The 27,401-nt window shown below is 34.6% G+C and overlaps 1 protein-coding gene and 1 long non-coding RNA gene across 2 annotated transcripts in view; one reads left to right on the forward strand and one right to left on the reverse strand.

Moving 5' to 3' along the window:
- Positions 1-27,401, forward strand: part of CSMD1 (CUB and Sushi multiple domains 1) — a 1,186,176-nt gene that overhangs the window by 1,080,697 nt on the left and 78,078 nt on the right. Inside the window, exons 49-52 of the mRNA XM_084516291.1 lie at positions 2,766-2,954; positions 10,356-10,541; positions 20,486-20,680; positions 25,561-25,734. Of these exons, the coding sequence (XP_084372417.1) occupies positions 2,766-2,954; positions 10,356-10,541; positions 20,486-20,680; positions 25,561-25,734 (744 nt within the window). The remainder of the gene's footprint in view (positions 1-2,765; positions 2,955-10,355; positions 10,542-20,485; positions 20,681-25,560; positions 25,735-27,401) is intronic.
- On the reverse strand, positions 10,753-14,084 carry LOC311435375. The gene is made up of 2 exons (XR_014692089.1): positions 13,965-14,084; positions 10,753-11,965 (listed from the first exon to the last, which is right to left on the reverse strand). It is a non-coding gene; the product is annotated as an uncharacterized lncRNA (long non-coding RNA).

Consider the following 27,401-nt stretch of genomic DNA (forward strand, 5'->3'; position numbering starts at 1 on the left):
TATATTAAAAACCCACCATGTGCATCTTTTTTATCTTTATTCTGCTCTTGTAACTTCAACTGTTATTGCAAGAAGCTGAATTCTTCACCACTGGTTTAATTTGTTTTTAATATTTGTACCTGTGCAGTTTCAACAAGTGTTAATTGTTTCTATTTCCTCTCCATTTCACTTTAAAAGCAAAGACTCTTGATTCATTTGGTTTTGTCTTTACAATTTCCAGTAAGCTTTTAGAGCTGACAGAGGATTTGTATGAAGAAGTTCATCAGTTAGTTTCTTCCATGGTTTCTAAAATTTTAGGTGGTGATTTACTTTGTAGTAAATGCAGCAGGAAAGTCACATAATGAAGGTTTATATGCTACTTTTAATCAAGAGCAATGCAAACAGAATTATTTATAAATGTTGAACAAGCAGTAAGAAAACATACTATAAATAGCAGGTTATTTAAACAGACGTTTTATTTTTGAAGAACCAGGCATTCACAATTTTACCACTAAAGAAGGAATAGGTTTTTGGAAATTTACTTTGGTGTTTTCATACCGTTTACACATTGGATGACATTAGACAAAACACAAGAGAAAAGGAATGGCAGTCTGACCCTTTTTTGTTGTTTAGTGGAGTATCGTTCTCCTTTTTGATTTTGTACATTTTTAAGTGAAAAGCAATATATGGAATTGATGGTCTGTTAATCAAGGAACTATTTTAGTAATCAGAAGAGGTATTTCCAGTTTTCATGTGTGACCTTACCTAATCATTTAAGCCTATGTCTGATTTTTTATCTATAAAGTGAAAATGTCTAAAATGAGGGGGATAGTAAACCTCTGCCTGTTGGATATTTAAAGAATAACAGCACTAAAGCAAGATCCCCTGGTAATACAACGATATTGACAAACTTCCAAAAGGAGAAAGTTAGAAGGAAACAGTCATGTAAACTGTGACTTTTATCTGTCAACAAAAAATGTAGGGTATAAGCTAAAGAAAGACAACAGGGGACTTGGCTTTTTGTTTATTTATAATTTCAGACATCGGACAGTATTTAACTGATTATAAGTTTGTTCAAGTTATTGAACTAATGATCAAAGATGCTGCTGGGAAATTAAGTCTGTCGCTGGAATAAATTTTTGGGTTGATGCCACGTTATTAACTACAAGACTGAGATTTACAAAATCATCTTGGGGGCATCCAATTTCAACTTTTTTTTTTTTTTTTTTTTTTTTAATTTGGAATTCAGAATTTTTAAATTTAGCATCCCTGAGTCGAAGTGCCTCAAACAGTTTAGAAAAAAAATCAGCAGAAATGTCTAAATGTTCCAGCTCTTCAGAGAGTATGTTTTTTGAAAGGAAGAATATGGTCCTGCAGATTCAAAATCAGTGTTTATCTGTGCTGCTGTCTACACACCAGCTGAGTAGTGATGAGTGATTCAGCCAGGCAGTTATTTCCCTGTTGGTGTTCAGTTACAAGTGACAAATGGACGTTGTGATTATAAGTGAGCTGTAAATATTTTGTATGTTGCCTTGCAAAAAAAATTGCTGCTTAAGAGGCCTTGAAAGAATGGTGATGCTATGTCATTTAGAAAAGTAAATTAAATTTGTAAATGTAAAGCTACTTCAAGTCAATGGAGCAGCTACTCTGTAGTTTATCACTTTTTGTGGTAAAAAAATAAATAGAATTGTCATTCCTAGATGAGGGCAATCCTATGTCACTGCACCTATATCAGCAAAACCTGAACAGATCCAGAACAGATCCCCTCTCAGAAACTAGCTGAGAGGAAAAACAGCATTTTATCCTAGTGGTCCTTGAAACAAGGCTGCAGTATTTTATGAATACTCTGCAGAGATTCTTGCTTAAGCCCAGAATTTTAACTCAGCTAATGATGGTTGTACATTTCAGTCTGCCTTTCATGAACCCATGCTGACTGGGCCTGATATCCTGGTGGTCCCACATACATTGTGTGATTGCATTCAAGATGACCTGTTCCATCACCTTCCCTAGCAATGAGGTCAGGTTGACAGGCCTGTAGTTCCCTGGTTCCTCCTTACGACCTTTCTTAGAGATGGGCATCACATTAGAAAGTCACCAGTCATCTGGGACTTCTCTAGGTGACCATGACTACTGATAGATTATGGTAAATGGCTCAGCAATCACATTTGCCAACTCCTTCAGCACCCTTGTGTAGATCCCATCTGGCCCCGTGGACTTGTGACAGTCCAGGTGGAGCATCAGGTCTCTAATTGTTACCACCTGAACCATGGGGGGTTTGGGTTCTTCTGCTCTTCATCTCAGACTTACAGGTTGGGTGACTGGGTGACTTATCCAAGGATAAGTGGTCTGGCTAGTAAAGACAGATGTAAAGAAGGCATTAAGAACCTCAGCCTTTTCCTCATCCTCTGTATTCATTTTCCCCCTGTCTCCAGTAAAGGATGGAGATTCTCTTTGGCCTTCCTCTTGCCATTAATATATTTATAAAAACAAATTTATCATATTTGAAATAGATTGTCTACTGAGTTGGAGTGATTTGCTGAACAAACTGTATGTTTCCTAATTGCGACTTCCTCATGTCCAAGAGCATAAACTTAAAAAAATATGTTTGGGAGCTTCAGAATATTTGTGTGTAAACAAGTCTAAACCTGCAGTTAGGATTCCAAAATTAACGTAAAGCATTCTGCACTAATTTTAATGGCATTCAGTTTGCATGTGTCATAAGAAATGTGAAAATTGCAAAACTCTTTGTGTTTTTAATTTATTTTTATTACTTATTTGTCATTTAGCTCCCTATTGCAGTTTAAACCCTATCTTGAGGAATGGTGGAATTGTAAATAAAACAGGTGGTCCTGCTGGAAGTAAAGTTCATTACTACTGCAAACCTGGGTACAGAATGATTGGTCAAAATAATGCAACATGTAGGCGTCACCAAAATGGCATGTATCAATGGGATTCTCCTGTGCCAATCTGCCGAGGTAAGATATTTTCTTGTGGAGTATGTTCCTATAATTTCATTGTAAATATTCTATGAAACAAAGATTCAGCCCTGTAAATACTTCACTACGTGCCAAGAGACACACTGACATCATGAATTTATCCAAATACCTATTGACTTGCATTCTGAAGGTGTACAGAACTGAGGTATTAAGAACTAGATCAATCCAATCAGATACAGACAAAATGAAAAATACATTGTTAGTTTTTTGTTGTTGTTGTTGTTGTTTGTTTCTTTGGGTAAAAATACATACAGTACACAGCTCATCATATCATTATTATAACAGAACAGGTTGTATACAAATTCAGTAGTTATCAGGCATTGATTTGATTATTTTAGAAAATACTCAGTAGTTCTTTAAAGACAGCATCTGTAGCTTCTTCTTTACTTATTTATTTATTCTGTGTAAGCTGGGTCTACCTCTGCTTTTTCCAGGCATCTGTTAAAAGTAGTTAACATACGTCAAAAATTTACATTTTTATTTTATTTTTTTTAACAAAGAGGAGTAACATAAAGTTATATGAAGCAGATAAGCACAGATGTAGGAGATAAAGGATGGAATTCTGTTCAAGATTAAGATGAAATGTAACCATCTCTATATGAATTCAAGTTTTGATTTGCTTAAACACAGAAGTCTAGTGTCATTTGAGGTGTCCTGAGTTATTTTACCTGTCCTCCAGTTACCAGTCCAGAAAGACAGCAGGAGCTTGTGTTATATCCACTAAACCTGTCAGATGTCTTGAGGCCTAAGAATATCTCAAGTAGCAGTATACGATGGAAAAAGGAAAAAAAGTCTTGTTGAAGTTAATCTAGTTAAGAGTGTCAGAAACTTTGGGTGTTATTCTGCTAGCCTAGCCAATATGTGCCTTTTTTTAGTAGACATTGAAATTTTGGCACCTAACTTTGGAGCTCAGATACTTTCAGTATATGAGGACAAAGTTCTGTGTGTGCTGTTTAGGCTGGAGGGGTTGAGACTGTAAGCTTTAGGACCCCGTGTCATACTTTTCTCCAGAATTAAAGACCTCATGATTCCTCAGCTGTCAACAATAATACACAATTTTGCCCCATTACCTTTCTACTGCTTATCCACCAAGATGATGGAATATATTTTCTTCAATAAACTGAAATTAAAAATATTGTTCTAAATTTATTATCTGATATCAAAATACATGCATCCTCATTGAAAACTAATTGAAATTTCACATTTAGTCCAGCTCATGGATTCCATAATTGGATGTTTCCAAATAATATGCCTTCTATTAAGTCTGAGATTTCTGTAAAACCAATCCTGCAGGGTTACATTTGTAATTAAATATCATGGCTATGTCAGAACTGATGTTTGAAATCAAATTTCATTGTATTCATTATGAAAAAAATTGGAGTTCTCTTTTGCATATGTAAACAACAATAGGAATTTTCATATGAACACATCTCTAATATGGGTTAATCTGGTGGGGTCAAACGGTGGTTTCCAATGCTGAACTTATCAAGTTCCGATGCATGTAATAATTTCCTGGACAGTATACAAAGTACTTGACTCCTATCTTGGAAATTAGACCATATTGTTATTACCTTTACTCTGATTAGTTGAAGCAAAAGAGAATCATGAGTTATGCTACAATCAAAATATTTATAAAGAAAATAGCAATTCTTATACAATACCTCACATTTATAATATAGCCTCACATTCTCACTGGGTTGTTATTCTTAGTTTTGAAACTGGCATTTTCTAGAGTGGGCTCATGGCTTCATATTTATAATATTTATTTATTTTATATATTTATTTCTATGCACATTCACACAAACAGTTTTGGCTCCAAAGCTCACCAACAGAAAGTATAAAATTATCAATAAGATTCTCTTTTCAGTTATCTACTAAAAGTCATTGCTTTTTTTGTAATTTGCCCAGCTGACTTTAAAAAAAAAAAAAAAAAAAAAAAAAAAAAAAAGATGATATATGGTATATTAAGAGAATGTAATAAGAGAATATAATTTTCTGCTGAGAGAAAATTATATAGAGCCCGGTCATCATCCTGGCAACCACATGTCATCTTAGTCACTGGTTAGCTCATGGCCAGATTGCTCTGCTAGGGGAGAGTAGGAAAAGAAGGATCAGAGATGAACTAGATAATATGAGAAAATAAGAGAAAAGACTGACAAGAAGAGCAGTTAAAATCAAAATTGAAAGCAATAAAGTGTTTTCAGGGTCAATATGGAATAGGAGTGCAGGTATCAGGGGACTGAGATATGGCATCAGTGAGAATGTAATGGGGTGGCCATGTTCCTCTGAGAAACACAATGAAATACCCCTGTAAATTCCAGCTATTCTTCGTGTATGAGGCTCAGCCTTTGGCATTACTCTTCCTGATTTTCTCCAACTTATTCTTAAAATAGATAAAAGTAATTCAGAGTCTTGAAGAATGCTCAGATGCACCAGTTGAGAAGAAAACAGTCTCCCTAGTAGGTTTGCAAAAGAAAATTTGGGGTACTTATTTTAAGGAAGAAATTCTTTTGTCTGGATCCAGGGTAGTTATAAAGGGTTCAAACCTATGACAGGGTCATGATAAAAATATAGATGACGCTAACATTTCCTTCTTAAAATCCACATTCCAAGTGGTGTCTTTATTAATACATCTGTGCTTTCTGAAGTAGATAAAATCATAATATTGAGCTAGAGATCCTTGTACTTTTTGCTGTGCAAACCCAAGGTTATTCAGGAACTGCAGCTGGGTTCCATGTCTGTCCTGGGGTAGACAAGTTGTGACATTTTTTAGGGAGCTGGCTTGAAAACATCTATTTGCAATTTTCCCAAGAGCCATGAATTTGGAACAACCTGATCTTTCATAAAATTAGCTATTTTTTTTGGTGTTTGAGTGTAGAATTAAACTTACCTTTGATAAATGTTATTATGTCCCTCTTAGAACCATTGACTTAAAATAAAAAGGTGAGGCAATTAGCACTATTTAAGAGTTCCAAATCCCAGTTTCCTCTTAAAATGTATTCTAAACCTATTACCATATTTCAAAATATAAAACAGTAAAAGAGGAGTAGTACTTCAGACTGAAAAATTAGAAATTTGAGGGGAAACCTGGTAATGATCTTCTAATACACTTAAAGTAGCTCAAAAGAAGAATGAAAAAAAAAAAAACAAAAAAAAAAAACAAAACAAACAACAATGTTCTTTGTAGATAGAGAAATTACAACTAAATTTACTTCAAAATGATCTTAAGTTAGACCTTTTTTCCCCCCTCTCAGAGGGAGTATAAACACTGGAATAGATTGCCCATGGAGAGCGTACAATTTGTGTCATTGGAGGCTTTTCAGGAACAAATTAGATGAACCTTGGTCAAGTATAATTTTAGCTTGTAGTATGGAAATAGACTAGATAACCATTCATAACCTTGTTTACACCCACAGCCCTAAACAATACAGAGCCCTGTTTTCATTTTCGTTGTTAGTTCTACATGCATTCAAGTCTGAGAACTAGGATTTCTGTGGCGTGGCTCTCCCTAATGTTTCCGATTGAGTATCATAGACATAAGCCACTCAGCATTTATTTTATTATGAATCCTACTTTTAGGGATTTCTCTATTGCTGCTTTTATTTTATAGGGAATTTAAATACTTTAAATACTCTGTACAATGTGTCACTAAGTGAAAAATGCTTGTACGTTAAATTTAGGGATTTCTCAGTGTTTGGGAAAAAGCTCAGTGTCTGACTGTAATACTGTCTGTACTTCTTTTCTGTATGCAGTGAATTTGCATACTTTACATATGAATAATACATAATTATTTTAATTGTATAGACATGTATAGATATTTTAAAGGATTGATGTAAATTTTACATTTACTTTTTTTGTTAAGAAGCAAATTTCAGTAACACGTGGGACATGAAAGAACAACTAAAACTTCATCTCAGTTTCTAGGCAGGAAAAGGCTTTTCTGCTTGCACTGATTATCTGTTCTTTGGAAGAAGTATATTTTTCTGGTGTGCAAGATAATAGAGACAATTCAGGTTGAGTTATATATTTTTCACTCTGAAGGCATATCTCCCAGCTGGAACCCAGCAACCTCATCTAATCATTAACCTAAGAAGCATGTTGACAATTCCTCAAGCCAGATTTTCTGACACAGTTCTTTATCATTTTAGCAATTGTATGAGATGCTGGAACGCTGAATATGCTTAAACATGTGACAGTTCTAACTGTCCAAAAACTATACACAATTTCAGTCAGTTTCTTCAGATAACTTGACATCAAATATGAAAGTACTTGCCATTTAGTGAAACTGGATGTGCTGGCATGCTGCAGCACATACAACTGTTGGATACAACTGTTCTTAAAGCCATTAGCTGCCTCAAGAAATTAGTAGCAGCTGAAATTTTTCTTTCTAGTCTTACTTTTCGGGGGAGAAGCAAACAACAAATAGACAGACTAACAGCAACAATTCCAGAATGCCAGACCTGCTTTTATGAGCAGTAGCTAAAGCAGCAGCAGCAGGAACAACCTCACAATGTAGTAGTACAAGATTCAGCAGCAGCTGAGGAAAGAGGAGAGACAGTGGAAGTCTGAGATACAACACTAAGAATAGAAGTGGTAAAGAAATGTTACAAGAAAGCATAAATTATGAGGTGCCTTATTACATGAAACATATCAGACCCTGCACAACTGATAGACATACCTGGATGTGTCTTGGGTATTGTACATTTTTGATTCTTTAAACTATCTTGTATGCAAGAGCTATTCAATCTTGAACTTCTGTGGTGGCTTCACAATGTCTGGTAGATCACCTCCACCATGCCACTCCTCCACCATTCCCCCTCCTCAAACAGCCAGGGGTGAAAATCAAATAAAAAAAGCTTGTGGATCAAGATAAGGATAGGGAAATTGCTCACCAATTACTGTCATGGGCAAAAGAGACTCAGCATAAAGGAGATTAATGTAACTGATTACCTATTAATAATAGTCTAGATCAGTGAGAACAAAAAACAAGCTAAAAACACCTTCTTCCCATCCACCCTCTTCTACATCCTCCCTCTGAGTAGTGCAGAGGAACAAGGAATGAAGTCTGCTGTCAGTCCCTAACGCTTTGTCTCCATTGTTCTTTCATGGTCATTCTCTGCCCCTGCTTCAGCTTGGAGTCCCTCCCACAGGATACAATCACAGGATCATAGAACAGTTTGGGTTGGAAGGGACCTCAAAGATTCCGACCCTCCTGCCATAGGCAGGGATGCAACCCACTAGATCAGGTTGCCCAGAGCCCCATCCAACCTGTTGGATATAGTAACATCTATCTAGTAATACTAAACAGACTTATGTTTTTTGGGGGAGGGTGGTTATTTGTTTGTTTGGTTGGTTTCAGATGATATAATCAATTATTTTTGTTTGCTCCACATAGACTGCTGAATTATTTTGTTACTTTATGCTTGCAGTATTCAGAAGGAACTAGAATATTGTCCATCTATATGTACAGATATATGCCTTCATGGATGTGTGGATAGACATATAGTTCTGACTTCTGGTTTTATAGAATTAAATGGATGCATGCTTAACACGGAGGTGGAGCTTTGGTATCAGAAAGAAGTTCTAAAAAGAAGTTGACACAATAAGTTAATCTTAACTCAATTACATTGCACATCAAGCATTCAGACACATTGCCACAAGGCAGAAGAGAGTTGAGAGGTTTGCTGGGAGAGGCAGGGATGTACAGCAAAATTCTGGAGACACTGAAATATTTCACTAAGCATGACTGAAGTGGTGAATACATAGGCATTTTTATGAGGTAGTAAGAGTGACAGTTTAGCTCTCTGTCAATTCAGCATATAAATAAACATTTTATGAGTGTAAAATTCTTCTTACTTGACTGAGGCTGAGACATGAGTCAGTTCTAGTTGTAGGTAAAATATCGAACTGTTTATTGCTATTAAATTTGTTATTATTATATAAAATATTAAATTGGTTATTAGGGAAGTGGATGGAGCATTAAAACAGATGCAGCTCTACTGCCTGTTCTGAGAACATCAAAGTTGTGGTCACTCCTGTTATGGTCAGATTTTTCTATGAAAGCAGGATGAAGGGGTTGGGGTTGTTCGCCCCAACAGGACAAGGGAGAAGAAATTCTTTACTATGAGGGTGGTGAGGAACTGGAACAGGATGCTCAGAGAAGCTGTGGATATCCGATCCCTGGAGGTGTTCAAGATCATCTTGGATGGAGTCCTGGGCAACCTGATCTAGTGGGTGGCATCGCTGCCCATGGCAGAGGACTTGGAACTATCCAATGGTCATTTCACTTGGAAGGTCCCTTTAAGGTCCCTTTCAACCCAAGCCATTCTGTGATGATATGGTTCCATTATATGATTCTTTTCATTATGAAAATGAAGGGAGCTGAGATATCCGGCAAAAAGCAGACCTTGGAGACCTTTCCTAAAAGTGACTGAAATGGATATTTTTGTAATTATACTCCACAGTAAAAATGTATATTATGAGATACTGTTAAAATGAAGCATATTTCACTCTTTTAAAAATATATATATTAAAAAAAAACACTAGATGCTACTTAGATCTCACTGATTGGACAACAAATTAAGTATAAGCTTGAAAGAGTAAGTGCTGGTCTGGAGAGAAATTCTGAGGACAACAAGTTAAAATAATTGGGAGTAGCAAAACAATTGTCAGTGAGACCTAATATCCATTTTGGAGACATGAGAATATTCAATATTGATCCTATTTGAAATAAGTAATTTACTTCATGGTATCTAAAACTAATGCATTTAAATTCAAATTATGTTTAAAATTCTTAAGTGAAGTAGTAAAATACATAAATTATTGTTTAAGTTATCTGAACAGCTCTTTACTGAAACTCTTTCTAATCTAGCATATTAGCAATATTTAGGTGATTTTCTCATCAGAGAAAAATGTTAAATTGATTTAAGTATTAAATATTGTTTTATATGTCTAGAGCAAACAAATATTAAGTTCCATTTACAGTTCAAGAATGAAACCCAAAGAGAATGGAAGCAGACTAATAGGAAGCATTTATGAAATTTCCAGTTCACTGTTTCTAGGACCCAGTCACCTTGGACACTTCCTTGATTTTTCCCTGAGACATACACCACTGCCCATAGTCTATGATGAAATTTCTGTCAATGTTTAGGTTAAACAGCCAATAGTAATTGGATTAAACAAAATAATGGTTTATAAAATCTGTCTGTTAGATGAACTTCAAAATGTTTATCAATGTTTTAAATACTCTTATGCTTGTAGGAATGTTGTAAAAGTGGTAAATTCATTTCATTTGTTATGAACGGGCTATGTGAGAAAAAAAAACACAACACAATATGAGACAACACCAATTCTTTATCTTTTCCTTTCCTTTCTTTCCAGCTGTATCTTGTGGTATTCCTGAATCTCCTGGGAATGGTTCAGTTATAGGTAATGAATTCACTTTGGGCAGTAGATTGATATATGAATGTAATGAGGGCTTCAAGCTAGAATCTAGTCAACAAGCAACAGCAGTATGTCAAGAAGATGGATTATGGAGCAACAAAGGGAGGCCACCTGTCTGCAAATGTAAGTAGGCATGTGTTTTTCAAGCATATTCCCCTTAAACTGACTCAGAAAAATCGTCAGTAGTGGTGCTTAGGTTTTTACATATACATATCTGCTGAACTGATCATGCAGGAACATATAATCTTTCGTCATGTAGTAAAATAGAAGAGACCTATTCAATTTGTTTAATAATAATAATATTTATCTTCAAAAAAAAATCCAATTTAAAATCTTCACATAATTCAGTTTCATGTATTTTTTTCTTATTATGGATAATGTGCTTTTCACTGTCTTCACAGGATAAAGTTACCATCACCAACTGTAGTTTATTTTAATACAGTTTCTAAACTAATAGAAGAAAAAGCTATTTATTAAAATACTGCTAATGTAGATGACTAAGCAGAGTAAGAGTCCTTTAGTCTTGATTTTTGTCTCCCATCAGAACCAGCCAGTATAATGTGGGCTGCTTTACTATGTTACATGGCATCTTGCATGCATTGGGTTACCTCCATTTGTCTTTGTGCCAGGTCAAAACAATAACTAACTGACTGTGATTATGTGGCTTTAAATACTAATTAGAACATAATCTTAAAAGTATTAAATAACACTATAACACTATAACATTTACAATTTTGAGAGTTAGTTTAGAATCTAGAATCAAAAGTGTATGTATGTGCTTTCTAGATTCTGAATTTCAAAAACAATTCAGTTTTCCAAACAAGTAAAATTCAACTTATTTTTAAAGAAAGAGTAAAGTGGTGTGAATATGGCAATTGTGCAGTCATTGCTCTTCCTTCCTCCTCACACTTTTCCTCTGCTCCAATGCGGATCTTCTCCACAGGCTTCAGGATAGTCCTTCAGGATAAACCAGCTCCAGCATGGGTCCTCTACGGGCAGCAGTTCCTTTAGGAAATATCCACCTGTTCTGGGGTGGTATCCTCCATGGGCTGCAGGTGGACAGCCTGTTTCACCATGGTCTTCTCCATGGGCTGCTCAGCTCCTGTAACTGGAGCACTTCCTCCCTCTCTTTCTTCTCTGGCCTTTGTTTTCACACTGTTCTTTCTCACTTTTTTTTTTTTTCCCTTCCATTTTTTCCCTTCTCTCTCCTTCTCTGCCCGTGAAATCTTTTGCCTTTTCTTAAAAATACTTTCCCAGAGGTACCATCAGATTTGCTGATGGGTTCAGCTATGTACTGTGGTGGGTTCAGTGTGGAGCCAGCTGGTATTGGCACAGAGCCTCTTCTCACAGAAGCCATTCCTACATCTCCACTGCTGCCAACACCTTGACCCCTACACCTAATACACTCAGACACCTCTTCTGTAAAGTTAACAGTCTTGCTGTGATTCATCCTCACTGTTTGTTCATTGTTTTAGTATTGGTGATTCTCATTACTGGTCCCTGGAGAATCTCTGGTTGATCTACATCTTGAAGGACAGTGCCTAAAACTGAACACAGCATTTCCGCATAAGTAGGATTATTTGAAACCAGATGTGATCACACACAAGCACGCTCTGCATTCAGAACCATGCACAGAGGGAAGGTAGTGCTCTCATGTATTGAAATGCGCTTCAGTATCTCAGAAAAAAAAAAAGTCAGGATACAAAGAACATAACTTGAATGATTAATCAGTAGAAATGTCAACAATATTTTTTTGAGGAAAGAGGAAGTTTAAACTACCTTGCATTTAAAAATACTGAATTAATAGCAGTATATCTGCAATGCAAAAGGAGTAGCCAGTGTTTTTGAAAATATTGTGTTACACAGTGACACTCTGTAAACTGAGCTTAATTGCTATGTTTAGCATAACTTCCAATGTTACACATCTTGTTTAATATTTATAATATCTTAACAAAGTTTCTAAAAGTGCATTCGGTTTGAAAAAGTTTCCTATTGCGTAGTAAAATGAGAAGTGATAAAGTACATAGACCTATATGGTAAACTTAACGTCAGTATTTTCAACATGGATCACTACTCAGAGATATGTGTCTGTTACTTTAGATTACTTACTTGCAAAGTGCTGAAAAACTTAGACAATCATCACAATAACCTGTTTATTTAGTCTCCAGACCTAGATAGAAACATCTCAGACTTGATGAGCAGAAACCTGGCACAGAAAGTTAAATGGTAAATAAATTATTTCATTTTATCCCCAGGTCTATTAAAATGAAGATTGAAATCAGTGCAGTTTATTTTGCAAAGTATCACTAATAATACAGTGCCTGAGGCAGATATTTGAAATTCCTTTATTTTCATTAAATGTATTTACACCAGGTTTCAGTCATGAGAAATAAGATTCATGCTAGTATGAATCACAAGCAAGACTAGTTCATGGTGAGATGAGTGTCAGAGCAAGACATAGATGAATCATGGATATTAAGTTATTGGATTTAATTACATGAAATACCAATCAAGAGATAGCTATTAGGAAAGCTTAACTGAATGGCATAAAAGTCACTTGCGTTGGGTATTGTACATGATGAAGGGAACTGGAGGTGTCTATCTATACAACCATTTAAAAAGCCATTGAAAGCCTTTCTCAGGCAATACTTTAAATCTGACCAATACTCTCATTAGATAGTGACAGTGTAATAGTAACTTCAGATATGAATACAGGACACCATGTAAAGTCTGCTAAAACTTTCTGCTGAAATCTTTAAATTAGTACATTGCTGTTGGTCAAGGAAGGGAGTGTGACCTGCAGTTCTAAAAAGCATTCTGTTTAAAAGGTGTAGAAATATTTGAGAAATATTCAACTATTTGAATAAACAAGGAACTTGGGTCTCAAACTATAGATGAATACTGGTGTGTACATGATACTTCCTTTTTATGTTACTCTGTGCCACATGAAATGCCTCTAATACCTTTTAGCCCAACTAGTATAATTTGATTAGTACTCAAATACAAAGGAAAGGATGCGTGGGTGTCGCGTTAAGGGGTGTAGCTGATTAACCGTTACAGGCCCGGTCAGATTCAGGATACTGAACCAGTCGGACATTCACCAAAAACACATTAACCGTCTGGGGGTCCGTTCGGACATTCACCAAAAATGCATTAACCGCCTGGGGGTCTGGTTAGATTCAGAACACTGAACTATCACGGATAACCACCCTCACCCTCGTTGCACTCAATGAGAGTTATCACAATGCAATCAAGTATGGTTTATTACAGCAACAGATAATCAGGTTCTTTTGGATTGCCGGCGATAGTGACTGTCTGCAAAAGCAAGTTAGTATGCATAAAATACACAGGTGTTATAGGTGTTGTAGGTGTTACAGGTGTTATAGATGTTTATAGATGTTACAGATGTTACAGAGGTTATAGGTGTTGCAGGTGTTACAGATGTTACAGGTGTTTACAGGTGTCACAGGTGTGCAGCCTAGAAATAAACGCGTTAAAAGGATCAAAGACTCTATAGAGATTTATAAGCAAGTATTCAGATCTCACCCAAAGGCGTCCCAATGGGGGGGGAAGAGAGGCTCAGCCTGTCGACTGATCCCAGGAGTCAGGAGGTCCTAAGGATGTTGTTCTCGGGATGGTATCTCCCCTGACGGTGGTATCTTCCCTAACATCCCCTCTCTTTTGGGCCAATTTATATTATTTTCTATCTTTTAGGTGGAGCTTGAGTGGCTCTAGTCAAGCATATCTTAGTTATGATTGGTGTAAAGTTTTCCCGTCTCCGTTTAAAGTAATAGGCTCCGAGGAATTCAGAGCGCATGCTCAGTGAGGTGTGGTCGCACCTTGGAGGCGGGTAGCTTTTGGGATGGAGGTGTGTTTTGGTATTATAATGATATTATAATGAGCAAAAAGTACACTAGGGTACAGCATTTGTCAAAACATGACAGGTCTTTGGCTTAGGGTGGCAAAAAGTGCAGCTTTGTGCACAAGAACAATCGAGGCCCCATCTGATTACAGAGCCTAGCCATGGTGTCTCCACTCCACTCTACGCTCTGTGCTGTTCCTTAGAGCTAGCACACCAAGTTTCCCCAGCGCGATAGCATCAAAGGTTGGGAGCCTAGGGAACGCTCAGATAATGCAGTTATGCCCTACCCTGAAAGCCTCTTCAATGCTGTACCTTTTCCTAAAAATGTGAATGTTAGTTTTATTTTCCTAGTTACTTCAGGCATTTACACCACAGTGGGTATGATTTAAAATTTAAAGTTTTAAGTTGTAAGTATAGTCAGTTGACAAATGCTGTCTTACCTGTCATTAGCATCTTTATACACCTGTACTCTCATGAAAAATCATTAGTTTCCATCTTTCTAAGATTAAAACAAGAACACTTGTGGGAATTCTTTATTTTGCCTATTCCATTTCATCATCTATGATTTTTATTTTGCCTGCTACTATGGAAATACGGATGTTGATTCTTGCAGTGACAAATTAAAAAGGGAAAAGAACACAAATGAAATTTCCTTCCGTTCCTTTGAATAAGATAATCTCTTCCTATTATTATACTAAAACTGCACCATTATAGCATGATTATTACATTTTGTTTGTGACTAATTAGTGAAAATTATTCTTGCGTAATTCTTTAATGCCCCACTTTCTCCAGAATATATACCAAGTGCAGAGAAATTAGGTCTTCCAAATCAGAAAGACTGTAAGATGGGAACAGAAAAGTACTTAGATGTAAATGCAAAGTTTAGATGTATTGCTTTTTAAATTCTATCTAGAGCTTCTTCTGGATGTCTAAATTCACTTACTGAACAGAGAGATTTATGCTTCATCCATAAGCATTTTGTAGTGAAACAAGGTCATCTAAAGGTGTCGATGGAAGTCACTCCATTCATCTGAGACACTTCTTTTGCTTTTACATTTTTTATCTAAATTTTAAAATATTTTTCACCATGTGCTTGTTTTCCTGTGTATCATTCATCTCCTGTGAAATTCTTCTGATTTAGGAACCTAGATTTTCAGTCTTCTAGAAGTGATTTTCCCTTTTCATAGAATCACAGAATGGTATGGTTTGGAAACCACCTTAAAGATCATCTAATTCCAACCCACCTGCCATGCAGGCTAGGGCCTCCCCTAGATCAGGTTGCCTAAAGCCCCATCCAACCTGGCCTTGAACACTGCCAGGGATGGGACATCCACAATTTCTCTGGGCAACCTCTTCCATTGCCTCACCACCCTCATCCTGAAGAATTTATTTCTTATATCTAATTTAACTCTACCCTTTTTTAAGTTTAAAACTGTTACCCCTTGTCTCCCTTTTCATCTTGAATGGATTTGGGGGGGTGGGGAGGCAGGGATACAAAATTTCATAACTCAGGGATACAAAATTTCATAACTTTGAGTTGCTAAGTATGTTTTCTTAGGAATTTTTATTTTGTGGATACTTGATACTGGCTTTCTTCTTGAAACAGAAATACTGATCTAAAATCTGGGTTATCTCTCCGCAGCAAATGAAATTCTTAGTTGATGACACTAAAGTCTGTTCCTAGCTTGAATGTATTATTGTTTACTCTTTCTCTGAATAGTATAGAAAAACAGATGTTGTAGATCATTATTAAGAACTGAACGAATTAGAAAGAATGAGTTGTGCCTCACTGTATCAGTAGTAGTAGATGCTTCAGAGAAAGCCACTGAAAAATTAGTGAGATCTGATTTGATAAGGTCATACTAAGCTTGTTCTAAAGTAAAAGAGAGCTTGCTTCTGTTTAGTATGTATATGTAATACTATACTAGGGTTTGTGTTTCTTTGTTCCAAAATTAATGTTCCGTGAAAAGAAAGCTCAGTCTTGAGTTTGCTCTGATAAACACTGCCTCTCAGTACTAAAGATTTCTGCTAATCTGAGATACAATACAGTCTCAGTGTTTGCATTAATGACAGTTTAAGGATGTAGAATACTTTTAGAATAACTAGGGTGGCATGATTATGGCAAGGTTACCAAAATTACCATTTCTCTAAAGCTAAATACCATAACTGGTAAACAGTACAATTGTATACAATACTACATCTCTATATATGTAAATTAAAATGAACACGTATAGGTTAGACTGCATATGTGTCAGTACTGAAATCTGTACCAGTATGTTTATTAAAAATATATATATTGCTGAATAGGATAACTTAGCCTCTGTTCTTACTTGCTTTCCTTCTTATGTTGATAGTAGATGCCTAACCTAGGAAATGATTTTGTGACTAATTATGTTTTCTAAAATTTTAATTGTCCAGGATGGGCCCTGTAAATGTATAGCTTTATAGCTTTTTTTTCCAATAGTCTTTAATATATTCAAAGATTTAAATTGGATCCCTCATTGGTTTGTGCTAGTTTCCCTTATATCAGGCATTTTTAAGAGCAGCTAATGTTACTGTTGCATATTGTGCATATCGAAGATTTCACTGTTGGTATTTTTGGAAGCTATGGTGTGCTGAGCTATAACTGAGGGTTCAAACTTTTTCTTCTTATGTGATTTTTATCCATAAATTAATTACAATATAGTTAGAAATTTTAGAAACCTTTTTTTTAAAAAAAAATAAATAATTTTCAATGTTTGAGCAATATCTAGTTATACAACTATGAATCACAAGTAGATCTGAAATAAATCATTAATTTTATTACAATAGCAAAAAGAAATTTGTTAATATAAACAGGCAAAGTATCAGGTATTGCATAATTGGTAGAATTTTTGTTAGAAGACCATAGCCAATAATTCTCTTAACACTTTCTTTAATAAGTCCTGACATCAGAAAGTAATTTTTGGAGTATTTTTTCAAGGTTGGGTCTTTAACATGGAGTGCTTGTTAAGGGTCAGTAAGTTCAGTGAAGCTCAGTAAAATGTTGTGAAAATCTTAATTAGTTCAAGCATTTTAGATTAGTCCAGATACATTAGACTCATAACAGATTGACTTGACATAGCCGATTGGCAGACTGATGCCATGTTTGGAAGCCCTTTCTGTTTCAATGTGTTGAACACCAAGAAGTGCTTGATTTTTTTTGCTCAAGGCATTTCTTTTCTGCTAGCACACTGAAGCTATCAACTCCTGTGATCCTATTCGTCTTTGTTCTGTGGTTCTGTGGTGTATAGGAGTTTTTTTTCCTACAGTCTTCTAATTTTACTAATACTTATGAATTTAAACCATACTAATTTCTTTTTATTTCATGATACAAGGCTTTAACCTTAATCTTGCCTTTTTTTTTAAGCCAACAGTGAATTTAGTCAAAATGCTATATTTGAATATATTTGAATGATAATAATGATTATTATTATAATTGATAATAAATTATTATCAATTCTAATAAATTGCATTATAAATTCACAAGACAGTAAGAAAAAAATGCCCATTCTGTTTCTTTATGATCATAAACAACCGGATGAAGAATCATATACCATCAGATTTCATTTTGTTTTCAAATTAGAATAGCTAGCTCCTCTGAGATATTTTTTTTTTCCATCCTATACATTCTATTTTTTTATTTGAAACAATAATAACATTTAGAGTCACAATATTTAAGATACTGCTGGGTCAGCATGAGATGTACTTTTTTTTTTGACTTATGTAAAGATAAGCAAAGGCAAGCTTATTGGCAAGCTTATTTCTGTCCTGCTTGGACAGGAAGGTTACTCAGTAAAAGGGAGACATCAACATTTTGGTATTCAGATTCTAAGAAAATATCAATAGTTCAATGTAGTTATTAATCAGAAGAAAAAAAAATAGAGATTTAATCAATATCTTGAGTAGAAAGTATATCAGGGGTTTTAGAAAAACTTCCCTGCTTTTGATCCTATTCAAAATTAACAATTTCTGGAGATTATTATGTCATTAAAATTAGTAGTTTTAATAATTTCAAATGCTAATTATTTTTTCTGACCTAAACTTTATGTAAAACACATTACTTTATGTAAAACAGCATTCATACATTTTTCTAAAACACATACCTAGGAGAACATACCTAACACATCTTCACATCTGGAGGAAGTTGAGAAGTTGAGTTCATCCCGTATACACCTTTATGTATGTAAATGACAATTACCCTATCTATAATTTGCAAGAGGGAGACTGAGAGTTAATTAGTAGATTTATAATCTATGTGCAATAAATCCAGTTTCTCTTAATAGTGTTTTTTGTTTGTTTCCAGAAGGAGAGGAAAATAATAAATAAAATTTTCAAGCCACAACTTTAGTTGATTACATCAACACGGTCTGTAGCTGGAAGTATATTCTGTACTTAGTTACAATTTCAAGTAGAAATTGTACAGTTGTGTATTGAAATCTGATAGTTTTTAAAGTGTTCTTGCACCAAGGTTCTAAGTGTATTTGTAGCTAAAGAACAGAATAAATTACATACTAATTCCAGTACAAGATTAAAAGAAATTGTCTATGTTACTCATTTACATGTGCTGAAATAGTTGAGCTTCTTATCTCTAAGTGTCTTAAGATATCCCCTATGGTTAAGACTATTTTTTAATTTTTTTTTTTACTATTAGACTAAATAAGAAGCTTGCTTTCATCTTTGAAAGAACCATATTTCTCAATAAAACTACTACTTGAAAGAAGAAGCGATAAAAATGTTAACTTTATCAGGGTATTAAATGCCTATTTAGAATAAATTTAGTCTTCTGACAGACTTATTTTCTGACAGACTGATTTTCACTCTGAGGTGTTAAGTGAAGTTTTTAAATGGGCTTATAATATTTAACAACAAATAATTTTTGGTTAATAGAGAGTAATCTTTGAGTAGCTATGAAACATGGTTTAGTACCGGTATCAATTTAAATTAAATTAGGAAGTAGGAAGTCATCCTTTAATGTAGGAAGCTGTTTATAGCTATTCAGAATATTTTTATAAAGGAGAAAGTGAAGTACTCTTAAGTTGCAATTTGATTGTATACTAGCAATCCTTCTTAAGACATACTGAAAAAAAATGTAAAAACATATTCTAAAATTTCAACTCAACATAATTTTCTAACTGGTCTTTTGGAAAAGTTCTCAAGATGATTTCCTTTTCATTAGTTCTTGCACATATTCACATATATGCTATGTTGCCAGCACAATGTTTCTTAGATGATAGAATTTGCTATGGGTAAAGTAGCTATTGGAAAAGATATAATTGCAGTATTACTAAAGCTTTCTGAAAATTGGTGGTAATCTAGCTTCTAGATTTTTACAGGATTTTTTTATCACTTTCTGTGTATTTCACTATTTGCCTGCGCTAGTCTCTTTCATAACATATTCATACTCATAATTCATGTCAATATCTTAAATATCAAATATTTTGTTTTACGTTGAATTGCAGATCATTAATTGGAAACTGGTTGATAGGTATTGTAAGCCTTATGAAAAAACATTAACCACAGTTCTTACTTACATGCACTAACTGCATTATCTTACAAAATCTAAAATACTAAAAGCCACAGAACTGAAATCACTCTAAAAACCTTTAAACCTTTCTAAATGTTTTTGTTGTTGTTGTTGTTGTTTGTTTTGTTTTGTTTTGTTTTGGCAAGTGTTCTAAACTGGAATGTAATCATTTTCTCAAATACCCACAGTATACCATTTTATGGTAATTAGCATTTGAATGCGTGTTACCAGCTTTTCTGACAACCTGTTTTAAGAACCTGTTAGAGATTTTCTAAAGCAAATAGCATGGACAATTAAAAACAAACAAACAAACAAACAAAAAAACCTTTGAGCTTTTGCAAAAATTACATAGCAATATTTGTTTTTCATTTAAAACCACTGTAGGTTTTTTTTGTCTGTAAAATGTTTAAATAAATAGTTAGAACATGACTGTCTGTCATTATTCCACTGCATCGCTCTAAATGAAAATGTACTACATAATTCTGCCTAATTTGCAATACTCACTATATGATAGTCATTATTTTCCTAGAACTTGTATTTCAAAAATGCTTATGGTGTGCTCAGTTTTTCATTGCAAGACTTCTGCAATGTAAGGCAAGACATTTTCTGTGAAGAAATGTAGTGATAGAATGCTAATATTTAAGTGTCTTTTCTTCACAGCTGTAACTTGTCCAAACATAGAGACTCTGCTTTCAGAACATGTTGTCTGGAGACTGATTTCTGGGTCACTGAATGAGTATGGAGCTCAAGTCATGCTCAGCTGCAGTCCTGGATATTATTTATTGGGTCAAAGACTCATACAGTGCAGGTCTAATGGAACCTGGAGTGTAGGCAATGAAAGGCCGAGTTGCAAGGGTAAGGAGCATTTTACAGAATCCACTATACTTTTTAATACACATATTTTATTTTATAAATATATTTATTTTATTTTTAAAAAAGTTCTTATGCTATCAATTTCCTGTGAGTAATAGAACATGAAATTTCCAATTGTTAAAATTAGTTGTTTCAAATTATTTATGTGTAAAATACAATAAGAAGTAATAATAAGATCAGTCTGGACAATGGTCTATTTCTGACTGTGGATTTATTTAACTAGCGGGTAAGTTCATAGAATAGTAGGAGGTGACGTTATTACTTTAGAGGATTTCAGATTAGAATTATATTATATTAGAAGGTGACATTGCCTTGATGTCTTGATGAAACATGGAAACGGTACACTTGGAGAAACACACACAGGCTTTTATATTTAATAAGGTCTTCATTCACATTTATCATAACTTATGTCAGTCCTAACTTCAGATGTTCAAGGATTTAGAGAATATCAGTGCGCTCATACAGTTGCCAGGGGTTACAATCTCAGAGCCTTAGCAAATTTCCCCCAAACTTCATTTTTTCTCTCTCCTAGAAATTAGAAAGATAGATTTAGATAGATATTTACTGCCAAATTTACTTATTTGAAGATATTTGACATTACACAGAATTTCGATTTAGCAGCATAGTCAGCAATATACTGAAATCATAACACAAATATATTACAGCAATTGTAATATACAGTTGGATCGCAACGCAAACACAGTTCCTATTACCACTCTTTATGTGTTCACCATCACAACACTGGGCATCCCTAATCCCTGGAAAGGAAAATGTAGGTTAAAGCCATCTTGAGCCTGTTGCTGTCTTAAAAATTAATCTTACTGATTGCTCAGTTTTATACTTTGTGTGTGGGTAAGCGATGTATACATCTACCCATGCTGGTCTGGCCGTCTCAGGAAGACAGAGGTTTGATTAACTCAGGGAAGGCCATTTACACAGTCAGTTGATCCGCTCAAACACAGACACTCATCTTAAAAGAGAAGATCCCCTTTGTGTTGAGATAAGTTCAGCTTTCTTTGCAACAGAAAAGAAACTCTGCAACAGAGTTCACTCCCTGTATTCTTCCTTGAGCTTCATGAATACACCACCCATGTGCATCTCCTCTGAGCCTACTTTCATTGTAAGCATTTGCTGATCAGCTAGAATTAGGTGATCATGTTTAATGAATCAGATGAAATATGTTTGCACTAATCTAGAGAGATGGGTATAATTTTATTATATTTATTATATTATTATATTTAATGGGTATCATATTATTATTATTATTTATAAATGTATTATAAAATTATAATTTTAATTATATTATTATATATTATTATATATATTATTATATTTAATGGGTATAATTTTATTATACCAGATTAAAAAGTTGATGTAATAAATTTTGGTTAAAAAAAAAAAAAATTGAGAGAGAAATAATCCCCCATAAATAGTTTTCCTTCATCTCTGGGATCAAGAAATAATTCACAGATATATTAATATACTGCAACAATTTTAGTTTTATGAAACATTTTTGCATAGTAGTGGAGTATCTAGTAAATTAATACAAGTACTTCAGATATATTTTCAGACACAGATATAGATAGGATATAGACATATCCTTTTTTATGTTAGTAGTTCTGGGCAGGATTATAGAACATACTCCTATTAAAACTGTCCTTTCCTATAATGGGGTGAAGATTCCAGTCTTCCTCACCTCAGCATGAGCTCCCAATAAAAAATCAAACCTTTCAGGAGTAATGGGAACAAACCTGTCATGGATTGCAGAGGCAATATTAGAGAATAATGCTGGTATGGGAAAAGAACAGCAAAGGAAAGACACAAAAGGATGCACTACATTTAACTACAAATAATACAAAATGATATATATTTTCCAGAAAATAAAATTATTTAAGATGTTTTTAGAATAAGGTTAAGAGAGTTACTTGTAATAGCAAACAGTGCATGAAAGCAGTGTATTGGATCTTTCTTGAACAATGATGGGTTGTAGGATTATGTTGGCATGTTTTATTCTGTTAGTTTTGGTTTGAGAAAATGTTCTTCTGAAAATACTTAGTTGGAAAAATAAGGAAACTGTTGTATATATCTTATAAACCAGTAATAGTTATATGGATTTTCATCTCAAGTTTAAAACTAATGAATTTTTGATTCTATTAGCTGTAATTGTTTCTTTTGTGCACACATACTAAAAATCTTCTGTGTTTGCTGCCTAATACACAAGCATTATTCAGCTTGTGAAAGCTCTCTGAAAAGCTACTTCTTGACCAACCTCTACAATTACTGGACATTAAAGTAACTGTGGGTTGAGCCATGCAGTTAACCAAAAGCAAAGTATTAGGTATGTGCAGAAACCCCTAAGAGTTGTTGATTAAAGATGCATTGGTTTATTTATAAGGCAGGTACATTATTTTGCCCTCTCAGAAAGGACTGATTAGGATGTAATTATGGCAAACTTCATCCTCAGAGAGTTGTTCAGTAGCACTTTCATTGGATAGAAAACATTAAGATCCAGAAATACACTACAGAGTATTTTGAGGAGCCTACTGTTTACTTTGTCTGTCACTGTCATGCTCAGAGTTGGTTATACAAATATAGATCTTATCTGTTTAAAATTATATTTCAGAAGCAGCAGGAGAAAATTGAAACACTGACAATAAAGTATTTCATAGAATCATTTAGGTTGGAAAAGAGTTCTAAGTTCATCAAGTCCAACCTGCCAAGTCTACCACTATACCAGGTCCCTAAGCACCACATCTACGTATCTTTTAAATACCTCCAGGGATGGTGACTCAACTACTTCCCTGGGCAGCCTGTTTCAATGCTTCACAACCTTTCTAGTGAAGAAATTTTTCCCAATATCTAACCTAAATTTCTCCTGGTGCAACCTGAGGCCATTACCTCTTGTTCTATTGCTTGTTGCTTGGGAGAAGAGACTGACCTCCACCTCCCTACAACTTCCTTCGAGGTAGCTAAGTTTAAAGTAGATTTATTTTGTATGCATCAATATCTACTTGTGAATAATGTCTATAAAGGAGGTATGAAACATCAAATTAAGGGAGTTCTAGATTATGAGAGACCTAACTGGTATATTCATTTTATTTATTTAACAATATGCTAAGTAGCTACCTAACAAGTTATGAGGTAGCTCGTTATTCATGTAGCTTAGCTATTGTTTCTGCAATCACTGTAATTAAAAATAGTAAAGCATTTTCAAATGTGTAGAACACTCCATTCTGCTGCATTTTAGGAAAAAAAAAAAAATTATAAACATATGTATGTGTAGTTAATATTCAGCAAATTAGCATTAGAAGTTACAGTGGAAATTCTATTCTGCAAATGACATTAGTGTGACTTGATTATAGTGTGTGTATGTGTGTATATATAAGGAGTGTTATCTACCTCTGGAAATCTTACATGCATAAGAAGTTTTAATCACATCTACTTTTTTTATGACCTGGTTTACTGTGCAGCGGTATATGCTTGATTTTACCCAACTTTCGCACTGGAAATTCCATGTTGTTTTCCACAGTGAACCTTTTAAAATATAGAAGAATGTGGCCTTGAGGTTTCATATAAGAAATCTACCTGTTAACAGGCTTTTGAAAACAAAACCGTGGTTTCTGCTAACAGGTAATAAAATACAATTGAAACTCTTTAAAGGAATTTAAGATCTGCATCTTAAATTACAACATTATCAATATATTTTTCTAAAAGCAAATAACATTATAGGATAGGTGCAATTAGAGTTAGAAACATTGTTAAAAGGTAATTTCATTGTGGTGCCTGTAGTAGCTGTCTGTTGCAGCTGATGCTACAAAAGGTTTCTCTGATAATGGGTCTAGTTTTGTAGCAGAATAGATAGGCTACAATATAGGTTACATAATTATGAATAATAGTAGGAAATAAGAAAAGTTCAGAGTACCACATGTTAAAAAAGAGCATATATGATGAGTTAAGGGAAGTAAAGAGCACAGCTGCCTTTTCCAGTCGCTCCAGCCCAGGACCACTCCTGCCTGGCTGCTGGGGCCCAGTGCACAGGGACCCAGGGCCTGTGCCTGCCTGGGCTGGGGGACGTGGCTGCTGCTTTCCCTTTTGCAGATTCAACCAGTAGCAAAACTGAGCATGTATCACTGACACACACAGAGAGAGGACACTGACATGACACACACCCTCCATGGTTTTGCAGAGCTCTGCAGTTTCCTGCACCCTCCCACTCTCGGGGCACCCAGTTCACAATCTTATCAGTTGCAAGGTTCATCCTTCCTGGAACTTGTAAGTTCTTGACACCTGTAACTTGTTAGCCCACCAATTAGTGTGACTGGGAGGTCTGTTCCTTGTGATTGCCTCCTACTTTAGGAGTCTTCAGTCAGATAACCCTACTGGAATGAACACTCACTCCTACATTCTCACACAGTCTCATAATTCAGTGTGACTGACCAGACATGGTCCCTATCTCTGCCTCCCTTTGTTATTATCCCTTCTTGCATTGTTAAACGTCCTTAATGAGATACCCTTAAAGGAGCAGACACTCTCCTTCTGCATACTCTTACACCAGGAATATAATTTCAACCTTCCTAGACATTCATGTAATTCTCTTGTTTCAGAATGTGAAATCCAGATTGTATTTAAACTGCTGTCAAGGTGTGAAGGTATCTGAGTTTTCTGATTTAGAACATGCATTGCCAAATCAAGCATAATTTTAAGCCTACTATGTAATTTTACTTTTGAATACAGCTTTTATATTTATTCATGTTACCTTTACTTTATAAGAAAATGTGAGGTGATCTATTGTTTTCCGGTCTAAGAAATGATCAAAAATATTTTCATACTTCAGTTTGTTAAGCTGTTGTTTTTTTTCCTAGTTATCTCCTGTGGTGGTCTTCCATCTCCACCAAATGGAAATAAGATTGGAACCTTAACAGTGTATGGAGCCACTGCGATATTCACCTGTAACACAGGATACACATTAGTTGGTTCTCACGTGAGAGAATGCTTGGCAAATGGTCTCTGGAGTGGTACTGAAACCCAATGTCTAGGTAAAAAAAAACTTATTTCTGTTTTTTTTTTTTTTTTTTTTTTTTAATCAAAAACAGTGCTAAGTAGTGGAATTCACCTCATATCAAGCAACAACATGTTTAGACCAGTGTAAAATAAAGGTATCCTAAATGCAGAAAGTATTGTGTTCTGTATAAATTTTATATTGTTCTACTGACAGATAAAAGTTATTTTTTTAGAATTTTTTTTTTTAGAAATGATTTTTTTTTTTTTTTTTTAAGAAATTAAGTTATATTTGATGTTGTTGGACAGCTTTTTGGACCAGGAGGATTTTTTCAGTGGCTCACTTGGTTAGCCACATTTGCAGTATTGTGATTTGCTTTGTGGTGTCGTCACAGAGGATATGATGAAACTATGCTGGAAGATGAGCTTCAGTTCAGGAGCATGCCTGGTGCATTCTAGCTACAAATAAATTGTCAGCATATTGAACATATAGTTAGGGGGATTAGACAAGACAGTCCATAGTAAAGCAAAACCAAACCCCATCCCCTGCCTAACTTTGCATTTTGTGGAAAAGTTAGAAGCTTTTAAATAAATTATGCTGATATATGCTAAATGATATATATATGCTAAGTGATAAAATCCCTTGTCCTCCCATTCTCTGAAAACATTAAGCTTTTAAAAAGTATATCAACTATATCAACATGATTTTTTTTTTCATGCAAACAATAAAATGACAATTATGTTCCTCTGACCTCAATATCTTCAAAAAAGTCAATTAAAAGAATATAGGTGGGTATGTTTTGCAGCATGTCATGAAGAATAACAATTTTTTTGTCATATCTGAAGAAATTAAATCAAAACTGAATAATCTTTTATCAATCCTCACTTCTTCAAACATTCCTGCTGTCTGGATAATCCCTGATATTGTCATTTCTATGAATGTAGTGAAAATTAACATTTTGATATGTTTCCAATAAGTCAGTGTCAGTATGGATCTATGAGAAAAAAGTTCCATATGCAGTATACCTGAATAACTGATAATGAAAATATGCTGATCCTTCTTAGAATCCTTCTTAACTTTCTCAGTGTTAATAGGGTCACTGTCTTTCTGTTCAGATAGACATCCTGATGGTTTGTGGGATGTCAGGTTGTTAATGCTCATTATCTTATACAAATAAGTGGTAAGTAGGTAGTCTATGTTGTTTTGCATTAGATTTCTAAGCAGCTACAGTTCCTGTGAGAAAGCATAGAAAATCAGAGCTGCATTTTAAAACACAACATTTATCTTATAGAATATTATATTAAGCAAAAAAAAAAAAGGAACATCTGCATCCCAGGAACCAGGTGTGATGGGACCACATACCAACTCAGTCTTGTCTTCCAAAAAACAATCTTCAAGTATCATCAATTTCATCTTAGCAGGTTGTTTAAAAAAAAAAAGGAGTGACAACTATCATTAGACAAACATGATTCTTACCAGTGTACTAGTGACAATATTCTGCATTTCTGGAGACCTTTAATGGCTGAAAATACCTTTAAATAAAATATTTTGAAACATGTTGCAAGCCACAAGATAGTAATGCACTAACAGACAAAAGCATAATAATCTAACCTTGATGAAAAAGAATGTGGAGTTATCAGCTGCACATTAGCTCTATTCTTCATCAGTAATTTTACAGACAATTTAATGGGGTGTAGGTGAAAT

The sequence above is a fragment of the Aythya ferina genome (assembly GCF_964211825.1).
Source record: "Aythya ferina genome assembly, chromosome: 3".
In the NCBI taxonomy this organism is placed as follows: Eukaryota; Metazoa; Chordata; class Aves; order Anseriformes; family Anatidae; genus Aythya; species Aythya ferina.